At 45.5% G+C, this 22,532-nt stretch overlaps 2 protein-coding genes across 4 annotated transcripts in view; one reads left to right on the forward strand and one right to left on the reverse strand.

Moving 5' to 3' along the window:
• The window catches only part of Snrnp200 (small nuclear ribonucleoprotein U5 subunit 200), a 31,749-nt gene extending 30,525 nt beyond the window's left edge, over nucleotides 1–1,224 (reverse strand). The window contains exons 1-2 of the mRNA XM_057780261.1: nucleotides 1,071–1,224; nucleotides 311–474 (exon numbers count right to left, since the gene is read on the reverse strand). Of these exons, the coding sequence (XP_057636244.1) occupies nucleotides 311–474; nucleotides 1,071–1,115 (209 nt within the window). The 5' untranslated portion in view covers nucleotides 1,116–1,224. The remainder of the gene's footprint in view (nucleotides 1–310; nucleotides 475–1,070) is intronic.
• A 15,896-nt stretch (nucleotides 1,225–17,120) lies between these two features.
• On the forward strand, nucleotides 17,121–20,728 carry Itpripl1 (ITPRIP like 1). 3 transcript variants are annotated; one of them, XM_057781174.1, is made up of 2 exons: nucleotides 17,121–17,352; nucleotides 18,377–20,728. In XM_057781174.1, the coding sequence occupies exon 2, from the start codon at nucleotides 18,391–18,393 to the stop codon at nucleotides 20,032–20,034; it is 1,644 nt and encodes a 547-aa protein (XP_057637157.1). In that variant the 5' UTR covers nucleotides 17,121–17,352; nucleotides 18,377–18,390; the 3' UTR covers nucleotides 20,035–20,728. The 3 variants fall into 3 exon arrangements, with proteins under 3 accessions (XP_057637157.1, XP_057637159.1, XP_057637158.1); XM_057781176.1 differs by having other exon boundaries at nucleotides 18,383–20,728; XM_057781175.1 differs by lacking the exon at nucleotides 17,121–17,352 and adding an exon at nucleotides 17,357–17,420.
• The last annotated feature ends 1,804 nt before the right edge of the window (nucleotides 20,729–22,532 follow it).

Raw genomic sequence — 22,532 nt, forward strand, 5'->3', positions numbered from 1 at the left:
GTCTTCTAGCCTCCACAGGCATTTGCATGCGTGTGCCCATACCCACACACACATGCACATAATTAAAAATAAAACAGACCTTTAAAAAAATAGCTTGAAGAAAATTAGCATCTACCCATGAATCAGAAACAAAAGGTATCAATAGATTCATTGCACCCAAGTCCAAAAAAGCTTTAAATCTTAAAGAGGTTTTCAGTGTGTTTAGGCAAACGCTGCTGATCTTCCACAGGAATTTCAATAAAAAAAACTGTTCAAAAGTTAAAGTTGGGCTTTAGGTTAGGAGAAAATACAACATCCCACTGATACCTACTTGGCCCTTCTTTCTTCCTGCATCTGTGGTTTGGTCCGTTGAGCCTTATCTCCCATACGGGTTCCCTCCAACTTCCCAACCAGGGACAGAACCTCTCCTGTTGGTTCATCACGGCGGGTCCGGTCAATGAGAGAGCGGTCAGCTTGGAGCACAAGATTTGAGTTCTGAAAAGATCAACCTTAATCAAAACTTTGATATATATTTTTGATTCCTGTTATCACAGTAACACTGGAAGATGGGAAAATACTGGAATAAAAAAATAATCCCCTTAGCCGGGAAGTAGTGGCGCGCGCCTTTAATCCCAGCAGTTGGGAGGCTGAGGCAGACGGATCTCTGTATGTTTGAGGACAATCTGGTCTACAGGAGCTAGTTCCAGGACAGCTAGGACTGTTACACAGAGAAACCCTGTCTCGAAAAAACCAAAATAAATAAATAAAATCTCCTTAATAGGGAAACAGTATCACATAACGCTATATACAAGCACTGGACTGTCTGGTAAAGTGAACGAACAACGTTCCTAACAGTATCCATAATAACCCACATTTAGGGATAACAAGTAGAAGGGACGGTTTAGCGCTCAGGAGCTGGGGTGTGTGTGTGTGTTGGAGGGGAATCTCCTGAGTCCGCACATGCCCTAAACTCCACTGGGGTTATTCGGTCATGTTTTAATCCAGGCTTCACCCAGACCTGATTTCCCCTCCGTGTCTGTGCCTCTCCACAAGCTACCTCGCCCGCAACCCTCCTCCGAGACTTCACGCACCGCCTTGTACTCGTACTGCAGACTGCGGGCAGTCACATCCGCCATGGCTGCCGATGTTCCTGGAACTCAGGGTTCCACTCTTCCACACGCTGCGAACCGCCTCGACAAACCGCTCCGGCCCGGCAGGAACGACGCAGGACCGACGTACGGGACAGAGAAAAGAAACGGACTTCCTTCCGTTTCCGGGACGCACGCTGAAAGTGATATTTTCGGGTGAATACGCACGGCTTCTGGGCGGAGTTTGCGGACGATAGTACATCCGGTTCATGGGTCCGGTGGACCGACAAAACACACGGTCCTGAGTACTATGGTACCGAGCAGCTATACGTACGGCAGGGCTAAGACCGAAACCCTTTACAGAATGATGTTAAAAGTCCCTTTCTGTAGTACTTTTATTTTTCTCAGACTAGCCGTCCTGCAGGAATGTAGACAACGGAAGCTCAGGAGCTCCGTTTATTAAGGATAAGGAAGTTGGCCGGGCGGTGGTGGCGCAGGCCTTTAATCCCAGCACTTGGGAGGCAGAGACAGGTGGATCTTTGTGAGTTCAAGGCCAGCCTGTTCTACAAGCACTAGTTCCAGGAGAGGCTCTACAAAGAAACCCTGTCTCGAAAAACAAAACAAAAACAAAAAAAGGATAAGGAAACTGAAAAGCAAGTTAACATAAGAGTCTATTAACTGGCTGGATTTCTCTTCCGTATTGGGAAATGTCCCCCGTCCCATTCAACCTACCCCAAACCCGAATACGCAAGACTCAATCCCTATGTCAGCGGGCGAAGGAAGAAATATTGGCACCCAATGATCTGTCACAGACCGTGACAGGATTATAGGTGTGCACAATTATATATGAATGAGCACTTTTTTTGTTCTCAATGTGGCACAAATGCTACATCTAGACGGCTGTTTTACTAAAGAAATATATGAAAAATAAGTCATGCCTGGATATATTATTTTGATTTATTAAGCAGTAGTGGTACATTTTATGTAATGGTCATATCTAGTATTAATAATTCTCTACATCGAAAACAAAACAGCGATTTCTACTTTCCGTTTAGTAAGCACGAGTGAGCCTTAAGTCTATGTCTTAATCCATTGAGCCATCTTGCTGGCATTTTTTTAGTTTGGTTTATCATTATTTTCATTATATTCTATGTATATGGGTGTTTTAGCTACTTATGTCTGTGTCTGAATGTATGCTTGTGTATCATATATAGGCAGACCCCAAGAAGGTCTGAAGAAGGTGTTAGATCCGCTGGGACTGGAGCTACAGATAGGTCGTGAGTAGCCATGGGGGTGGTGGGGTTGAAACCCAGGTCCTCTGAAAGAGCCCCAAGTGTTCATAACCATGGCTAATAAGAGATAATATTCTCATATGTAATTTCTCTAAAATCAAGATTAGTATTATTTCCCAAGACGACACCTTTAGTCCCAACACTTGGGAGGCAGAGGCAGGCAGATATCTGTGAATTCGAGGTCAGCCTGGTCTACGGAGCAAGTTCCAAGACAACTACGGCTACATGGAGAAACACTATCTTGAAGAAAAAGAAAAAGATTAGTATTACTTAAATTTCTTTGTGGTGTGTATATTTTTATATTTCATTTATAAATTTATGCGATTTGAAGATTTTTTATAGATGTATATGATGTGTGTGAGGCGGGGTGTGGGGTGCAGATACTGCGGTGTGTCTGGCAGCAGGAGGACACTGTGAGGTCAGTTCTCCCTTCACCTTATGTAGCCTCTGGTCATTGAGCGCAGGTCATCAGATTTTACAGCAAGCACCTTTAGCCACTGAGCCAGCCCACCAGCATCGCATTGCTTTCATCATTCAGGAAACACAGCAAGGAAAATTCCAAACAACTTAGACAATTTTCATTTTATTTTCTGAGACAGGATTTCTGTGTGACCTTGGCTACCCTCTAAGTCACTTGATAGAATAGGTTAGCCTTGAAACTCACAGAGATATGCCTGCCTCTGCCTCCTGAGTGCTGGAATTAAAGTCTCATGGGCCACCATTACCCAGACTAGCTTAGATATTTTTTAAATATCAAAATATAAAGGGTCTTGAAAAATATAGGAAGAGAGATGTAAATATCGCGAGAGTGGTTTGAGTCAGTCAGGTGCTCAGTCATTGCTGTGGATGAAAGTGGGTATTACCCAGCTATTCTGGGGCTCATTTGGATGTGTCCGCCAAAGTGCGTACAAGCATAGATTGAGAAATCTAAGAGTTAACTCTTGCAATTTTGCAGAACACGTGATTAGAAGTACCTGAAGGGGTCCTTTCTATCCAGGCCAAAGGGACTCTTGGTGTGGGACTCTTTGATTTGTAAATTGATGAAATCATCAGAGGTCACATGGCTCATTACTTACCTGTCTCTTAGGAGGCCATGGTTTTAATTCTTCTACTTATAATATTTTTGTCTTTAAAAAGTTACATTTTTGCCCGGTAATGGTAGTGCATGCCTTTAATCCCAGTACTTGAGAGGCAGAGGCAAGTGAATCTCTGTGAGTTCAAGGACAACCTGGTCTACAAAGAAAGATCTAAGACAGCCAGGGCTACACAGAGAAACCATCTCTCAAACAACAAAACAAAACAACTTACATTTTCATTTATTTATTGTATGTGCATGTGTGCATGTGTGTGCACATGTGCCTACAGGTCACGGTACCTGTGTAGAGGTCAGAAGAAAACTTGCAGGGATAAATTCCTTCCTTTCACATTGTGGGTTCTAGGGGTTGATCTCGGGTCACCAGGCAGCAAACACCTTGCCAGCTTTCTGGCACTAGTTATGATTTTTAAAAGCCCCCATGTAAGTGTGTATGGTCTCCCTTGAGCAGAGATGGCTTCTGTAGGGTTTTGTTTTTATAGGGCACTCAGTAATTATTTTACAAGCTGTTTCCCACATAGTTTAGTTCTTTTGTTTGTTTGTTTTGTTTTGTTTTTCGAGACAGGGTTTCTCTGTGGTTTTGGAGCCTGTCCTGGAACTAGCTCTTGTAGACCAGGCTGGTCTCAAACTCACAGAGATCCGCCTGCCTCTGCCTCCCGAGTGCTGGGATTAAAGGCGTGCGCCACCACTGCACAGCTCATAGTTTAGTTCTTTTTTTTTTTTTTGGTTTTTCGAGACAGGGTTTCTCTGTGGCTGTGGAGCCTGTCCGTTCTGGAACTAGCTCTGTAGACCAGGCTGGTCTCGAACTCACAGAGATCCGCCTGCCTCTGCCTCCCAAGTGCTGGGATTAAAGGCGTGCGCCACCACCGCCCGGCCATAGTTTAGTTCTTACACATGAAAATGAGACATCAGAGTTTGCATTGCCTGTCTTCACAAGTGCCACTGAGCAAAGACAGGGACCGAATCTTTAACACGGGCTTTATGAGGCTAGAGAGATGGCTCAGTAGTTAAGAGCATTGACTGCTCTTCCAGAGGACTTGGATTTGACCCCTAGTATTCAATCAGTAACTCACAACTATCTGAAACTTTAGTCCCAAGGGATCTTATGCCCTCTTGTGACTCCTGAGGGCACCAGGCATTTATGCTGTGCACAGATAAACATGCAGGCGAAACACCCATACACACAGAGTAAGTTTAAATGAAAAAAAATAGGACTTTATTCAAAGTGCCAAATATCTGAGAATACAATGAATTAACATCCAAAGCCTCTGACTTACATCTCCTCTCCAGTTAGCAAGTTTTACTGAGTGAACACAAAGCAGTCACTCCAAAGTTTATTCTTGTCCCAGTGGCCAGGTGGCCAACCTTGGCTTTGAGATTCATCATGTTGCCACTTCTCTCCTTATGGTCTCCTGCACCTTTTCCTATTATGGTATTTCTCCATGCAGCATGGACAAGGACCACATGCTCTGTAGGTCACAGTGACTTGCATTCTCCTGGTATGCCATCTGGATTCCTGGTTAACTCAGAACAAACATGGTTAGTAATGTACATGCTGAGCTACTTAAATGTGTAAATGCAAGTTTTTTTTCTATGATATGAAATGCAAAAGTACCTTTATTACCTAGAAGATGATAGTGCCCCAGCCATCATGAATATTTCCTTATCATTCCCCACAGTAAGCAGTAACTTGCTATAGGATAATGCTCTTGTGCACTGCAAAAATTTATCACTTGTATTGGTTTAATAAAATGCTGATTGTCCAGGAGCCAGGCAAGAAGAATAGGTGGGGTGATGAGACTAAGAGAATTCTGGGAAGAGGAAAGGTAGAGACATAGTCGTCAGCAAGAAGCAGAGGAAGTGCCTGGCAGTGGTGGTGTACGCCTTTAATTCCAGCCCTCGGGAGGCAGAGGCAGGCGGATCTCTATGAGTTTGAGGCCAGCCTGGTCTACAAGAGCTAGTTTCAGGACAGGCTCCAAAGCTACAGAAAAACCCTGTCTTAAAAAAGCAAAACAAAAACAACAACAACAACAAAAAGATGCAGAGGAAGCAAGATGAGAAAAGGTACCAAGCCACATGGCTAAACATAGGTAAGAATTATGGGTTAATTAGGCAGTGGTGGTGTACGTCTTTAATCCCAAAACTTGGGAGGCAGAGGCAGGCGGATCTCTGTGAGTTCAAGGCCAGCCTGGTCTGCAAAGTGAGTTCTAGGGCAGCCAAAGATATACATAGAAACCCTGTCTCAAAAAACTAAAAATTAAAATAAAAGAAATAGAAGCCGGGCGGTGGTGGCGCACGCCTTTAATCCCAGCACTTGGGAGGCAGAGGCAGGCGGATCTCTGTGAGTTCGAGACCAGCCTGGTCTACAAGAGCTAGTTCCAGGACAGGCTCCAAAACCACGGAGAAACCCTGTCTCGAAAAACCAAAAAAAAAAAAAATAGAGTAAAATAAAAAGCCACATACGACATGGAAAATACACAGAGAATCTGTGCCCCCAATCAGTAAGAAGTAGCCTAGAAAAATACACCCACATTCCTCCCCCCCAAAATTGATTATGGATGTTTGTCTTTGTTTAGCATGTAAGTTACAAGTTGTTATAGGTAATAGTCAGGGATAAACTAAACAAAGATTAGATTCAGGGTCTTGTTTTGAAAAAAGGGGAATTGCTGTGGGATAATACTCTTGTACACTGCAAAAATTTGTCACTTGTATTGGTTTAATAAAACGCTGATCTTCAGGCAGGCTCTATTTGTTAAAGTACAAACAAGATATCACCACAGTCAACTAAGTGAAATTTTTAAGGAAGTTCAAGGTCATCCTTCCTAATGGGGGAGGGTGACTATGACCGCAATATATCGTAAATACGTATGAAGTTTTCAGAAATAGCACGGTGGGGCACCCAATCGCAATTCGAGGAAATTCACCGTTTCAATAACTGTCCCTTCATGGTCTCCACAAATGAGATCAGCAGTAGGTGGGCACGGGCTGGTGACAGGATTCCCTGTGTCATCTTAGCAACCTGAGGAGATCTCTTGGAAGTCACTGCTTGAGTATTCTTGACTTTCCTGTAGAAAATAATTTCCGGATGAAACAGTACTGGCTTTCATGAAGAAGAGATCTGAAAAAAGACTTAAGCATAGAGAGTAACGCACAGGTCCTTAGAGAAAGGACAAGTCAGACACAAGCATAGATGTGGGCTTCTCAAGACAGAGTTGGGCTTACGTGTCTGTTAGCAATAGCTGTAAATACAATTTTTCTAGATCATAAGCAAAATCTCAACATCTTGCTAAGTTTTGTTTTTTTTTTCATTTTCTCCATCTTTTCTGATAAACTATAGGCTAGCTGCACTGGTGTCTTAGTTAGGATTGCAATCTGATAAGTTAAAACCACGCATTCAAAAAGATCGCACAAGGGTTTAAGATCTGTCTTTTATCACAAATATGGGTTCTCATAAGAGGCCTAGGAAATTGCAGGCTATACCTGGGAAAAGAAGGAAGCCATTTACACTTAGCCTTTAAATGTGGTTCATTGATGTTTTAGCATCCTTGTTTGAAACATCTAAGAAAGTAGTACTGTGGACTGGTGAGATGACTCAGTGGGCAAAGGTTCCTGAAGACCTGAGTGAATCCCCAGGACCTACACGGGGGAAGGGAGAGAATAGACGCGCCCAGGTTGTCCTCTGACTTCCATGCGAACACTGTGACATACATGTGTCAGTCACATATATACACACAATACAAATAAAGACATAAAGTTGTTTGAAGTGAGCGTCGTGTCTAGATAGGCAATGATCACAGAAAATGCAGGTTGTGTTGGAATTCTTCACTCTGAGCCAGCTAGAGTCTTCAAGACTTTGGGGTAAGAGGATCCTTGTTCTCCCACGAAACAGTCTGTAATAGTCTGTCTTTCTACCCTCCTCTCAGGATTCCTATAGTATGGGAATGGCTTCCCCCTCAGGGTTCCCTCTTAAAACAGACCATAGAAATCTTTCTCCCTGATCTAGAATTCTGTTGTGCTTGGAGGTAAAGAAGGAAAGACAGCTGTGCCAGTGGAGTGTGGATTGGTGGGGGGGACTACTTAGAGGCTCCACAGTTTATGTTCACTCCTGACACAACCCGTAAGGCTTTTTTTGGTTAATTTCCTATTTTTAATATCTGCTTAATTTTATAGTTTCCAAAATTTTTGGGTTTTTTTTAATTTGTTATTATTTTTGTGTGTGAGTGTTCTGCCTGCATTACGGATGTGCTCTTACAGGGAGCCTGGCAGAGGTAGAAAAAATGGCGTTGGATCCCCTGGAACTGGAGTTAAAGACAGTTGTGAGCTGCCAGGTAGGTCCTGGGAACTGAACCCAGGTGAAGAATAAGAAGTGCTCTTAACTACTGTGCCATCTCTCCAACCTCAATTTTTATTTTTTGTAAATTAGAAATTTCATTGTTCTTATTCTTAAACATTTTAAAATTCAAATTAAACTAGGCCTTTATAATCTTTAGCTCCAGTCTAGGTCTTCCAGCTTATAACATGCAGAAAAAATAATCAGATATGGGATTGGAGAAATGGTTTTGTGGTTTAAAATCACTTGCTGCTGTTGCAAAGGCCCCAGCTTACCCATAGGAGTCTTGTAACTGCTTCTGAACTTCAGTTCAAGGGGATCCAATGCCCTCTTCTACACTCCACAGGCACGTGCACACATATGGTGCACATACATGCATTTAGGCATGCACACATGCACATAAAATATAATCTTTGAAAAATAGACATATCAAATGTTCTTCATTGGGTGAACCGTAAAGCCAAGTGACCTCTAGTTCTGTTTTCCCATTTCCCCAAATACTTGTAGATTTATTAACCATAACTGTCCAACAGCTGGAGGACCAAATTTCTTCAAATAGTCACTCCTTCCTTCAGTTAGCATTTTTCTCTGGAAAAACTTCCCTGTGCTAACAATGGGATTTGTGGTGTGGATCGGATTTCTGTGCTTCTCATTAGAAGAGCGACTCTCATCTAGAGGTTGCTTCCTCCTAATGTGTCTCTGGCTGATCCTACACATTTACAACACGGGAAGGCTGAGTGACCAACCTTCATTAGTATCTTCTTGGCTGAGTTAGTAAGGTGCCTTCCCACCAAGAAATACCATATAGTTTTGGGTTTTCCTACGAGGGTATTACACTTTCCGAAATGTTCTCTGTGATATTTCTGCCCTACTGGGGTGGAGGGCACAATGCATCTTTCATGTCTTTATGATCATTTGTTCATAGAATTCCTAAACTAAAAGTGGTAAGGTTGCAATAATCAGAAAAATTCAGAATTAGAAAATGGGTGAGTGGCAGGAAAAAGAAGCTGAGTACTGGTAAGTATATTATGTCTATTTTTTTTCAAAAGCAAACAAAATTATCTGAAAACAAAACAGGTTCCAAATAATAGAATGCTCTGGGGGAAAAAAGCTGAAAACAAAATAGGATTTTCAGCCAGGCAGTGGTGCACGTCTTTAATCCCAGCATTTGGTAGTCAGAGGCACACAATCTCAATGAGTTCAAGGAGGATTTTCAGCCAGGCAGTGGTGCACGTCTTTAATCCCAGCATTTGGTAGTCAGAGGCACACAATCTCAATGAGTTCAAGGCCAGCCTGGTCTACAAGAGCTAGTTCCAGGACAGGCTCCAAAGCTACAGAGAAACCCTGTCTTAAAAAACAAACAAAAAATTAAAAAATAGAATATTCAAACAACCAGCTCAGGATAAATCAGTGGCCCTTTAATTAAACTGACTGGCCCCCAAGCCCCAGAAAGACCTCACCAACATCCAACCAATGGGGCATTCAAGAATGAATGGCCACAGAGAGTCCCATGCTGGTACCTGGTGCTAATCTGGATGATGTCTCTGGAGAAAATGCATCTTCCTTAGGACCTGATAGTCAGGCGCATAAACTCTTTTTGTTGTTGTTGTTTGGTTTGGTTTTGTTTTTCGAGACAGGGTTTCTCTGTAGCTTTGGAGCCTGTCCTGGAACTAACTCTTGTAGACCAGGCTGGCCTCAAACTCACAGAGATCCACCTGCCTCTGCCTCCCGAGTGCTGGGATTAAAGGCATGCGCCACCACCGGCCAGCTATATTTTAAAGGGTTTGATAGACAAAAGGATGTTAGGTCAGATACAGAGATGAGAAATGAATGTCATTCAAAGGAACTAAAAATGGCCCGCCATGATTTGGCTCTGGCTCTTTAACATTTGAATTTTTCACAATCACTAAATTCAATCCAGTCATTTATCCTTTTAGCGTCTTCAGAGCAGATGTGGTTTATTTTGGGGATTTCTACTCATTCCTATCACCTAAATTGATTGGAAACATTTATGTTAATGAGATTTTATTTATTTATTCTTTGAGGAGTGTCTCCATAAATACTACCAAAACTGGTATCAATCCTCAAACCCATGATTTCCATTAGGAAAGTGTTTATATAATTTTTTTTTTCGAGACAAGGTTTCTCTGTGTAGCCCAAACTATCCTAGAAGTCGCTCTGTAGACCAAGTTAGCCTCAAACTCAGAGATACGCCTGCATCTGTTCCCCTCCTCACAAGTGCTGGGTTTGAAGGTATGCATTACCATGCCCAGCACTGTTTTAATATGTTATTATATTGCAGATTAAATGTTCCTAATTGAAGGTCTGATGGAATCCCCATGATTGCAAAACTAAGTTTAGAATGCAGGATGATCCTTTTTCACTTTAGTGATATTGGACACATCTGTCTGGGACGGAGGCTTGACCTCAGAAAACATCGGCTACAAACTGACATCTTTTACTTTCCACAGTGTGGCTGATGCCTTTAGCAGCTTGATATTATGAGTCAAAAGTTAATGTTGAAAGTGACATCCCAGGGCTGGAGAGATGGCTCAGTGGTAAAGAGCATTGCCTGCTCTTCCAAAGGTCCTGAGTTCAATTCCCAGCAACCACATGGTAGCTCATAATCATCTGTAATGAGGTCTGGTGCCCTTTTCTGGCCTGCAGACATACACACAGACAGAATATTGTATGCATAATAAATAAATATTCTAAAATAAAAAAAAGAAAGTGACATCCCAGTAATAAATTTCACCTACATGTAGCATTATCCTTTGAGATTTGTTTACATTAAAAAGTATCAAGTCTAAGCTGAGCTGAATTCTAGCACTGGGGCTGAACCCCAGCTCTCAGGCACTTAGGAGGCAGAGGCAGGTGGATCTCTGAGTTTAAGTCTAGCCTGGTCTATAGAGCTAGTTCCAGCTCTGTAGTTCCAGCCAGAACTACACAAAGAAACCCTGTCTACATCCTGCCCACCCCAAAAAAAGTATCAAACCTGGCAAGGTATGGTGGTGCAAGCCTTTGGTAGGCAGAGGCAGGAAAATGATGATATGTTCAAGGCTAGCTTGTTCCACCCTGAGAACTCAGAGACAATCAAGGCTACAGAGTTTCAAACAAGAAAAGTATCAATTCTATGACAAAACATAATTTCCAAAAGTGTTTGTTGGAAACGCTTATCTTCTTAGTTGTGAATTTAAAAAACTATAAAAAACACCACCACCACCACCACCACCAGCAGCACCACAGCACTGGGTGAGGCTCACAGGTTGTGCTCTCTGAACATAAGGCCCCGTATTCAATCTCCATATTTACATGCACAGACACACAAGACTAAAACTACTGAGTCACTAAAACATTGTGTGATGGCAAGTGAGGACAGTCAGCTTCCTTATTTTAGATTTGTTTATTCTGTGTTTTATGGATATGAATGTTTTGCTTGGATGGATGTGCACCATGTGTGTGCCTGGTGCTCACGGAGTCAGGAGGGGTGTCAGGTCCTCTGGAAGCGGAGTTATAGATGACTGTAAGCCACAGTGTAGATGCTGGGAACCAAACCCTAGCCCTTTCCCAGAATAGCAAGTGCCCCCAACTGCTGAGCCATCTCTCCAGCACCCTCAGCTTCCTTTCTAACAAAAATGTACGAGTCTGTTGATTTTCAAGTCCACGAGAGTTTATGAAATTCACCATTGACTCATGAAAGACTCTCAAATACTTCCCACAAGATATTTGTTGCTAAATACTACAATAAACAACCCGAGGCTTTAAACAACATGCACTTTCATCACCTGGGGAATTCACCCACCTAAACCTTCTGCTGCTTCTCATATATTCTTAATTACAATGTATCTTAGCTCATTCCACAACAGATCTTACTGAGTTTGGGTGGGCTTTAAAAAAAAAATCTTGGAATTTTTTCTTTAACTCCTCCAGACCTGTGGGAGCCCACATGTGACTCAGTTTCCATCTGGAGTCAACTCTGACTTAGTATCGAGGGCTGTGAAAATGTTCTGATTAAGCCCATGGGAAAGAGCATTTTTGCCCATGAGAAAGAACACATTATTTACGGAGACCTAGGCTGGTGAATGCCAGCCGAAGGCACATCCGGATAGATACAGAAACTGCTTGCTGCTAGCAAGACTCATATGATAGGCAACAAGCCTGCTTGCGTTTTCTCCCGAGGACAGTGCAGGGAGGTGGTTAGCTGACTGTACTGCTCTTTGTTCTGACTTTAATCCATATAAAAGCAAATTCTGAAATAAACTCTGGGCTGGTCAGCATTGATTGACAGACTTCCTGAACTATTCTGTGTTTTCTGTCTCAATTTCTTTCAGTCTGCCATGTCCTCAACCTCGTGCCCCCTTCCAGGTACCCCAGCTGACTTTGTTGGAGCAGGCTCAGACACAGACTATATGCAACATTTAATTTTTCATTAATTATAAACTCTGGTCTCATGGATAAAAAGCAACAACTGAAGTGTACCAATAATCTTTTCATTGAGAATAAGGAAAACTGGAAATAAATCATCTTTAAGCAATGCTTCTTGATATTTCTCTTAATGTTGAGTCTTTAAGCAACTGTTCTCACCAAAAGGAGAAAGGTTTTAAACAAGCTTAAGGTTTTGATGGCAAACAGGCGGAATCAAGGCATTTATGTTGGTAGCGACTTCCTATGTTGTTTATAATGATCATTTCATAAGTTTTCTTATTTGTAGCACGAATAATAAAAACCCAGAGACAGATATTGGGTTCAACCTGAAGATCAGAAAAGCAAAGCAGCCAACTACTAGAGAGACCTTTTACCTCTCCCAAATCTTCAGACTGAAGGAGCGAGAAAAATCCTGTCTCCGCAAATCCTCAAACTCCACACTACACTGAGTTCCCGTTTTCCCCTTTTTCCCTCTCTCCAGAGTCATATTGCTTCTTTCTCCACCTCCCTAGTGCTGGGATTAAAGGCATGTGATTCCAAGTTCTGGGATCACCTTTGTACGAGCTCTGATTCTCCTTTAGACAAATTCAATCTTGTATAGCTCAGGATGGCCTTGGACACACAGAGATCAGTCTGTCTCTGTCTCCTGAGTCCTGAGATTAAAAGTGTGTGCCACCACTCCCCGGTCTGTATGGCAGACTAATATGGCCGCTTTGCTCTCTGATCTTCAGGCAAGCTTTATTTATTAAAAACACAAATAATATACCACCACACTTCTTCCTCCTTTCTTCTTCTTAGTCTTTTTTAAATTTTTTAATTTTATATTTTTTGCACAGCACCATATCCGGCTATTTCTTAACTTTCTGGTGTGGTTTACTTGTGCGTTTTGTGTATGTGGGCCACTACACAAATTTGAGACAGGGTCTTTTCTGTGCTGTGTTCACCAGGCTAGCTGGCCCCTGAGCATCCAGTGATTCTGTCTCTTATTTTCTATCTCCATGAATGAGCAATGGGATTCCAGACCTCCCATTTTTCTGACTTTTTAGGGAAGGTACTGGGATTTGAACTTAGATCATCATACTTGCACAACAAGCACTTTTTACCAAATGTACCATCTGCTCAGTCTCTCTCTCCCTCTCTGTGTATATGTGTGTGTGTGTGTGTGTGTGTGTGTGTGTGTATGTGTGGCGGCGGGGAGGGGGTCTTTGCAAACGCCACCACCAGCGAAAATGAGGATCCATGCGAGATAAGAAGGAAATCCGGTTTAACACGACTCAGTATCTGGTGTTGGTTCAAACTTCTAGCGTCTGACACCAGGCAGTTTATTTTAGGTATATTTAAGTACGGTACAATCTGGGGGCAGGGGAGTTCCTGGTATAACACAATTCCCTGTGCACAAGGAGGCAAGATTACACAGGAACTTTTCTCAAAGCACGAGTTACTTCTTCCACGAAGATGGGTTTTAGCGATAGGCTGCAGGTGCTATCAGGGCCTAGGGGAGGATCTGGTGTAGTCTCAGTCAGACAGACAGCACAGAGGTCATCTGGATTATTTGCTGCCTCTGGTGCTGGTTGTCGGAGCTTGGGGGAGCTCCAACCAATATGAACAGAGCAAGGATTATCTGGGTTATTAACCACCCCCATTCCCAGCCTTCTGTTCAGAAATCAATTATACATCTCTTCTACAGAAGAGACAGCCCTGTCTGTTTAACATTCCTGGTTTCCCTAATGCTTATCTGTGAGCATGGGGATCTTTGTGCTCCCAGCACCTGCCCAGCTTTTACAGAGTCTCTCACGTAGCTTAGACTGGCCTTGATCTTATCCCCTGCCTCAACTCTCCCAAAATTCTGGGGTTATATTCCTGTGAAAGATGTCTGGCTTACAATAAAAGTTTTTAAAGGCTACAGCTAAATCTATTCCACAGAAAATCTGCCGTATTGCTTTGCCTAGCAAGGGGGAGTACCCACAGTGCTAGAGCTGGTTTGTTAAAGGAGCCGCGTTACAGCTACTTTCACTTGTCACTCCTGTGACATCGGCCATCAGCACAAACTCTGAAGGGTTTCCTGTTTTTCCTCACTCCTAAATTACAAAGTACAGGTTGGAGGGGTCTAGAGAGATGCTCAGCTGTTAAGAGCACTTGTTGCTCTTGCAGAGGATCTGAGAAGAGTTCCCAGCACCAATTCCAGGGGATCTTCTGATCTTCTTAGGTACCAGGCACCATACATGGTGCAAATACATACACACAGGAAAACACTCACACACATAAGAAATAAATATAAGCTGGGCGGTGGTGGCCCACACCTTTAACCCCAGCACTTGGGAGCACTTGGATCTCTGTGAGTTCAAGGCCAGCCTGGACTATAGCCAGCAAGTTCCAGGATAGGCTCCAAAGCTACACAGAGAAACCCTGTCTTGAAAAACCAAAAAATAAAATAAAATTAAAAATAGAGCCAAGTGGTGGTGGTATATGTCTTTAATTCCAGCACTCAGTAGGCAGACACTGGCAGATCTCTGTGAACTTGAGGCCAGTCTGGTTTACAGAGCAAGTTCTAGGACAGCCAGGACAACATAGAGAAACCCTGTCTCTAAACAAACAAATAAATACAGAAATACATCTTGGAGCTGGGCATGGCAACACAGACTAATTCCAGCACATGGGAGGCAGAGGCAGGTGGATCTCTGTGGGCCAGGCCAGTAAAGGGCTACATAGTGATACCCTGTCTGCAAAACAAAACAAGTTGGGAAACAAAGTTAAAAGAAAAAACAAAAACAAACAAACAAACCCAAAGATTTTTGACACTGAGATTTTGTCAATTCAAGTATGATCTTTTTTTTTTTTTTTTTTGGGTTTTTCGAGACAGGGTTTCTCTGTGGCTTTGGAGCCTGTCCTGGAACTAGCTCTGTAGACCAGGCTGGTCTCGAACTCACAGAGATCCGCCTGCCTCTGCCTCCCGAGTGCTGGGGTCAAGTATGATCTTTAAGTAGAATAATAGTTTTTTGTTTTTTGTTTTTTTTTTTTTTTGGTTTTTCAAGACAGGGTTTCTCTGTGGCTTTGGAGACTAGCTCTGTAGACCAGGCTGGTCTCGAACTCACAGAGATCCGCCCGCCTCTGCCTCCCGAGTGCTTGGATTAAAGGTGTGCGCCACCACGCCCGGCGAATAATAGTTTTATAGCTTGTTGGCATCTCCCTTTTGAAAAGATTGCTTTACTTTTAAAAGCTGCTTATGTGTGTTTCGCCCACTTGTGTGGAAAGGCATTCTGCACCTAGAGTCCATAGAGACAGAAAAGGGTGTCAGATTGTTGGGTTCCCGGGAACTGAAGTTACAGAGCCCCCTTAAGGGTGCTGGGAACCAAACGAGTGTCCTCTGGAAGGGCAAGTGTCCTGTACAGCTGAGCCATCTCCCCAGATTTATTTTTTGTGTTTTGCCTATGTATGTCTATGCACAGCATGCATGAGTTACAGACAGTTGTGAGCGCATGTGGGTGCTGAGAATTGAACCTGGGTCCCTCAGAAGAACAGTCAGGGCTCTCAACCATCCGGCCATCTCTCCAGCCCCTTGTTGGCATTTTTAACGTGTACTAAACCTTATCTAGCCTTTATACTTTATGACGTTCTTTGATATGATGTATGATCATATCAAATCTAATCAAAGGATTAGAATTCTTTTACTGTTATTGTTTGTTTTGTTTTGTTTTGGATTTTTCGAGACAGGGTTTCTCCGTAGCTTTTGGTTCCTGTCCTGGAACTAGCTCTTGTAGACCAGGCTGGTCTCGAACTCACAGAGATCTGCCTGCCTCTGCCTCCCGAGTGCTGGGATTAAAGGCGTGCACCACCACCGCCCGGCTTGTTTTGTTTTTTGAGACAGGGTTTCTCTGTGTAGCCCTGGCTGTACTGGAACTCACTCTGTAGACCAGGCTGGACTTGAACTCAAGAGATCTGCCTGCCTCTTGCTCCCGAGGGCTGGGTTTAAAGGTGGATACCACTACTGCCTAACTGGGTTTAGGATTCTTACTTTTATGGGACTAGTGAGTGGCAAACAAAGCTCCAAGGCAGGCCTTTGAGCGATAGATCTCCTTTCCTAAGAGTCACTATGATTGGGGAAAGATTCATGATTCTGGGCATGGTCTGGAGGTGAGGTCTGTAGTGGTGTATGCATATACCTGTGTATGTGCATGTTTGTGTGGTGTTGCATGGGTGTGTGCACCTGCATCCTGTGTACCTGTGGAGGCCATAGGTCAACATCATAAGCTCACACTGTAGACCAGGCTGACCTCGAACTCACAGAGATCCACCTGCCTCTGCCTCCTAAGTATTGGAATTAAAGGCAAGAGACGGGGTCTCTTAATTAAACCTTACACTCATTGGCCACTTAAGCTCAGTGGACCTACCTAGTGTGTCCTTTCAACTTTGGGGTTAGAGGTATATGCCTGGGGACCCAAACTCACATTTTCAAGCTTGGGCAGCAGGCAGTCCGCCCACTGAGTCATCTTTCCCATCAAATGATGTTTATTACCGGGTGCCTAAACACATCTCCTTTTTCACCTTGCATAAGCCAGAGGGAAGTGAGACTAGCTTCACCCCCCACCCCCACCCCCCGCGTGGTTCCTAGTTCTGTCTCCACCGTCTTCCCACCCAAATTCTCAGTAAGTATACACTGTCCAGGAAGGAACTTGGTGAGGGTGGCAGCAGGCAGTTCAGCCTTGTGCCACCGAACGAAGTAGAGCAACTATGGGAGGGTAGCCACAGATGCTCTTCTGTCCCTTCAAACCCAAGGGAGACCGGCTAGGGATGAAAGGTGTACGCTCTGCAGGAGGGCCTCAGCTCTCGTTGAGCCTCTGCCCCAGGCCCCGCCTCGTGGCTTTGAGCAAGGGGTGGAGCTTGCCGGGGCGGAACCCCTGAGGCGGGAACCGCTGTGGATTGCACGAGTTCTTCGCGACTGGCACCGCGTGGTAGTCGCAGCAGTCCACAGTCCGCAGACTCTGGTCTGTCGGAGACATAGTCTGTACCCCAGAAAGAGCACGTCGGGAACACTCCCGTAGTTGGTGCCGACTATGAACTGGGAGCATCGTGCACGCCCGGAAGAAGGCAGGGGGGGCCAGGCCGCGCTGTGTCCTTAAGAATGCTCTCTTGCTCTTAACAGAGACCGTGAGTAAGGTGGCCCCTAATCCCAAGAGAAGCCCTTAGTCTGGGTGTTTAATTGAGGCACGAGAGAGGTGAGAATGCACTGTCTGGGCGTGGAATTTGGGGAAGTTACTGAGGGCAGAGGGGACTCCACTTTTAGGCAGATCCCTGCGGCCCTGGTAATTTTGAGCAGGGCTCATGGAAAGGGCAGTTGGGCTCAGTTCCAAAGGGAGAAGAGCCCCTCACCTGAACTCCGTGTCCACAGTGCCCTGCCCTTCATGGCTCAGGAAGCCTAGTGGCTGGTGAATTACTGGGGTGAAGGCCGGAAGTTTCAGGCTTCAGTGGTTGGTGGGAGGGCCAGGGAATCTCTGCTACTGTCTGTCAGCTGGGTCTTGGCCACTCGGTTCTGCAGGTACTTTCCTGGGCTGGGAAGTGTGGCTGGACCGATGGCCATCAGCTAGCCTGCCTCAGAACCTCAGCACCGTGCCTGTCTGGCTCCTGCAGGGCAGAGTGCTGAGGCTGAATGGTCTAATGACACAGGGCAGGGTTGTGAAGTCACAGAGGAAGTGGGATGCTGCAGCTAGGGACTGAGGCTGGCTACCCAAGGATGGGGAAGATATTGCCCGGACAGATTCTGTGTTTTCTGCCTGTGGAAGGGAGCCTCTGGGACTGGCAGGGCATATCTGGTGCCCAAGGTGGACTGATGAGTCGGGTGAGGCCACCCCACTGTAAGGGTCCCCCTCCCCATATTATACTGGAATAAAAAAAAAAAACAGACTCATGTTCACCCTCTGGCAGCCTAAATAGCACCCACAGGATGTGGAAGGAAAGCAGTTGACTCAGGCAGGGTACATCCTGCAGTCTCCCCTTCCCTAAACCTCGTCTGAGGCCGACCATTCTTGCTCCGTCCAAACCCAGCTCTATGCACTTTCTGTTCCTCTTGAGTAGTTGGCATCCAGGATTTGAGGGACCAGGGCTCTGGGGACTATGTCCTGGATAATTGATGGGGCCAGAAAGTCACCACTGACCCCCCACCCTTCTTCTCCAGATGCAGAGGCCTCCATGGCTGTGATAAGCCTGCTCTTCTTGGCAGTGATGTACGTTGTTCACCACCCCCTGATGGTCAGTGACCGGATGGACCTGGACACACTGGCCAGGAGCCGGCAGCTGGAGAAGCGAATGAGCGAGGAGATGCGGCAGCTAGAAATAGAGTTTGAAGAGAGAAGGCGAGCCGCTGAGCAGAAGCAGAAAGCAGAGAACTTCTGGAGAGGAGACACATCCACTGATCAGTTAGTGCTGGGGAAAAAGGACATGGGATGGCCGTTCCAGGCCAGTGACCAAGATGGGGGGCCTCTGCGCTGGATGCTGGGGAACCTGTGGAACGCAGGCCTCTTTTGCCTTTTTCTCATCTTTGAGCTCCTGCGACAGAACATGCAGCACGAGCCAGCCTTTGACTCCAGCAGCGAGGAGGAAGAGGAAGAGATCCGCATCGTGCCTGCCACCTCTTACACCTGGCTCTCTGATTTTCCCTCCCAGGAAGCCCTGGAGTCCTTTTACAAACATTATATCCAAAATGCCATCCGTGACCTGCCCTGCACCTGTGAGTTTGTGGAGAGCTTTGTGGACGATCTCATTGAGGCCTGTCGGGTGCTCAGCCGCCAGGAGGCTCACCCGCAGCTGGAGGACTGCCAGGGCATTGGAGCTGCCTTTGAGAAGTGGGGGACCCTCCACGAGACGCAGAAATTTGGTGTCCTGGTGCCCATTGCCCCTCCGCAGGGCACTAGGTTTGTCTTGGAGATGAGAGATCCGGCCCTGGGCCGTCGTTGCGGCTCTGTGAGGGTGGACTCGGGATGCAGGTGCAAACAGGAGAAGCTCCTGGGGGATGTGCTGTGTCTGGTGTGCCACCGCAGGGACCACTCAGCCATCTTGAACGAGTGTAGCTCCATCAAGGCGGCTCTCTGCACTGGCTCGCACCTGGACGTGTGTAAGACCGTGCAGTGGTTCCGCAACATGGTGGGCAACGCCTGGGCCCTAGTGGCCCACAAATACGACTTCAAGCTCACCCTCCCACCATCTACCACCTCCTGCAAGCTCAGGTTGGATTACCGCTCAGGCCGCTTCCTATCCATCAGTTTGGTTCTTGGGGTGCAACGGGAAGATACGTTGGTCTACCTGGTGAGTCAGGCCCCAGAGCTGGAACAGCTCACCAGCGTGGACTGGCCTGAGTCCTTCGCGGCTTGTGAGCACTTGTTTCTGAAGCTGGTGGGACGCTTTGCCCCTGAGAACACCTGCCACCTCAAGTGCCTGCAGATCATCTTGAGTCTTCAGGACCACAAGAGGTTACCCCCGGGAGCGACCCGCCCCATCCTTACCTCCTACCACTTCAAAACAGCCCTCATGCACTTGCTGCTCCAAAGGCCTCTGACAGACTGGCAGCACGGCATGCTGTCCCGGCGGCTCCAGGACCTTCTCTGCTTCTTAGGCCAGGGCCTCCAGCAAAGGTCTCTCCATCATTTCCTCATTGGCAACACCTTCCTGCCCCTGACCATCCCGATCCCTAAGACATTCCGGAATGCTGAGCCCGTCAATCTTTTCCAACACCTGGTGCTGAATCCAGTGGCGCACACACAGGCCATGGAGGAATTCCACAACCTTTTGGCCCAGGTGAAAACTCTGCCTTGCTCCCCACCGGATGGAGGACTTTGATGGAAAGGCCATTAAAAAAAAAGAAGTTCTTTCTGATTCCTTGGGCTACGAAAGCTTATTTCTCACACAGCCAGAGGTGTCTGTGACCTTCACCTTGCCCGTGGGGACCACGGGAGAGTAAGTCATTCTTAGGAGCCTGTGAAGAAGGCTGCAGCCAATGGAGCCTAGTCTGAGGGCAGGGGTGGCTGATGTTTTTAGTCTCCTGACTTGAGTCAGGACCCAAAGAAAGTAAAAGTACATGGAAGCAGCTGTCATGGGAGGAGTTTGCTGCTGAGGAGATCCTGTTCAGTTGTGTTTCTGCGTCACCACTGGCAGCACAAGCTCCAGAGAGACCGCCATCCTAGCTGGCTTCTTTCTGTGACTTGTTCCGCTGTCCCTTTGAAAGGCATTGTTAGCTTAATTCCCACTCAAACCGTTACATCCAGCTTTCCTCCCTCGAATCGACAGACGCAGCTCATACTTCAGGATGGAGGTTTTCATAACCTCCCTAGTGTGAAATTATAAATATGTCTTTTCTACTTTTTGTTTTTTGCCTTCTTCTTCTTCTTCTTTTTTTTTTTTTTTTTTTTTTTGAGACAGGGTCTCTCCACATAGCTCTGGCTGACCTGGAACTTGCTCTGTAGGCCAGGCTGGTCTTGAACTTGAAAATCTGCCTGTCTCTGCCTCCCACGTGCAGGGATTAAAGGCGTGCACTACCACTGCTTGGCTTCTTTCTTTTCTTCTCTTCTGTTTTTTCCTACTTTCTTTTCTCTTTTTTCTTTTCTTTTCTTTTTTTTTTTTTTTTTTTGAGACGGTTTCTCTGTGTGGCCCTGGCTGTCCTGGAACTGACTTTGTAGACCAGGCTGTCCTCTAACTTAGAGATTTGCCTGCCTCTGTCTCCCTATTTTCATACAAATTCATAGCTGTTTTTATGTATCTGAGGAAAGCCCTAGTACTACCCAAATATTTGTTAGCTTTTGATTCATAAGTGTTAAGTTAATGGTGACCCGTCCCATAATTGAGATAACCTCAGCCAACAACTGATGACCTCTCTGTGCCTGGAGCAGTGTGGGAAGCTCTGCTGCTGCTTTCTCCCAGGCTCTGAGAGGAGCAGTCTGAATCTGAGAGAGCTGCCTGTCTGTTCAGTGGGAAGGCTGAGCTGCCACATGTACTCTTCTGGTGATGACTTTCTATTCTCTCTTCAGAGATGACAAAGAGATTACTTCAACTTTGTGATTTTGAAAAGAGGATCATCACAATCTAGGCCCATTGCTAGGGCTGGACAGGAAGGTCTGTGAAGCAATTCAGGCCTAAGAGTTCTGATTCTAGAGGATGATTGGCGTGTTCTCTCCTTGTTCTAAACCTTCAGCATCTTGAGTATTAAGTAATAGCCAAGGGTGTGGTTGTTTTTGAAACATCAAGGTTGTTCTGTGCCCAACATTGCCAGGAAATTTGCTGGGAAGGAGACCCTGGCCCTTTGTTTGCCCTGCCTTCTGCAGTTGGTGAGGAAGGGGGTATGAAATGCTAGACTTAGGGGCATCTGTTGAGGAATCCACACCCTCCCCACCCCAGCAAAAATAAAAGCTGATGTCAGTCAATATTTGAAGTTCTTGCTACAGAGAGGTACTGTGCTCCCATGTTACCTGCTTTCCAGGTAAGAGTATGTGGGGCTGGCTCTGTGCAGGTCAGAGTTCTGTTTTTCAAATGTCCAAATATTTTTTAGAAAACTATCCACTTCTGTCTTAACGCCAATAAAAATTGAGGCTGTTCTCTGTATGAATTAGAATCTGTTCACTCACAACATTCGTCCATATCTCTCCCAAGAAGTTCTTGTTTCTCTGACAGCTCTAGCTAGTATATCCTGATGTTTCTCAGTGCACCTTAAAGCTGTGGTTTGCCCTGTGGTTTCCAGTGGCATGGCCAGTGGCCAGGAAAGAATCACTCATAAAGTTAAGGAACATCTAAGTTATTAATTTCCAGGGCACCTAAATCCAGCTCTCCACCAAATGAAAACCTCTTAGTAAGCATAAACAGCGCTCTCTAGGAGTCTGCTGGGGTAGGAAGAAGGTGGTATGATTGCTAGGTCTGCAGGGCTTCTCATCTAACAGGCAAGAAAGAAAACGTGAAATTATGAGCGGGGAGAAGACTACAAAGGGAATAGTCAGCAAAGCTTGGGTGGGGCAGAAGGTACCAGAAAGCGCACAGGGTGTGTGTGTATGGGGGGGGGGTGAGTAATGGAAAGAACAGACCTGGAGTGCACTGGGAATATTCTTAACAATGACATGGGGAACCTCTCCAGATAGGAAGCTAAACTTGATTGTGATACAGAACCTGGCAAGCCCCCAGGATGCTCGCCAGTTCCAGGGATGGGAATCGTCGGAGCTCACTGAGTGTTGTCGGCACTGTTGTTTACATTTCGGGATCCAGCCAGTCCTCATCCTGTAGTCCCACATAGGATCTTTGTTGTTCATATGAAGAAGCAGGCATAGAGAGGGTGCACAATTTCCCTATGGCCGCAC

This window comes from Chionomys nivalis, chromosome 9, assembly GCF_950005125.1.
Source record: "Chionomys nivalis chromosome 9, mChiNiv1.1, whole genome shotgun sequence".
In the NCBI taxonomy this organism is placed as follows: domain Eukaryota; kingdom Metazoa; phylum Chordata; class Mammalia; order Rodentia; family Cricetidae; genus Chionomys; species Chionomys nivalis.

What these genes read in the sequence shown, in the direction of transcription:
- Itpripl1 (XM_057781174.1), top strand. Translation starts at nt 18,391, where the DNA reads ATGGCTGTGATAAGCCTGCTCTTCTTGGCAGTGATGTACGTTGTTCAC.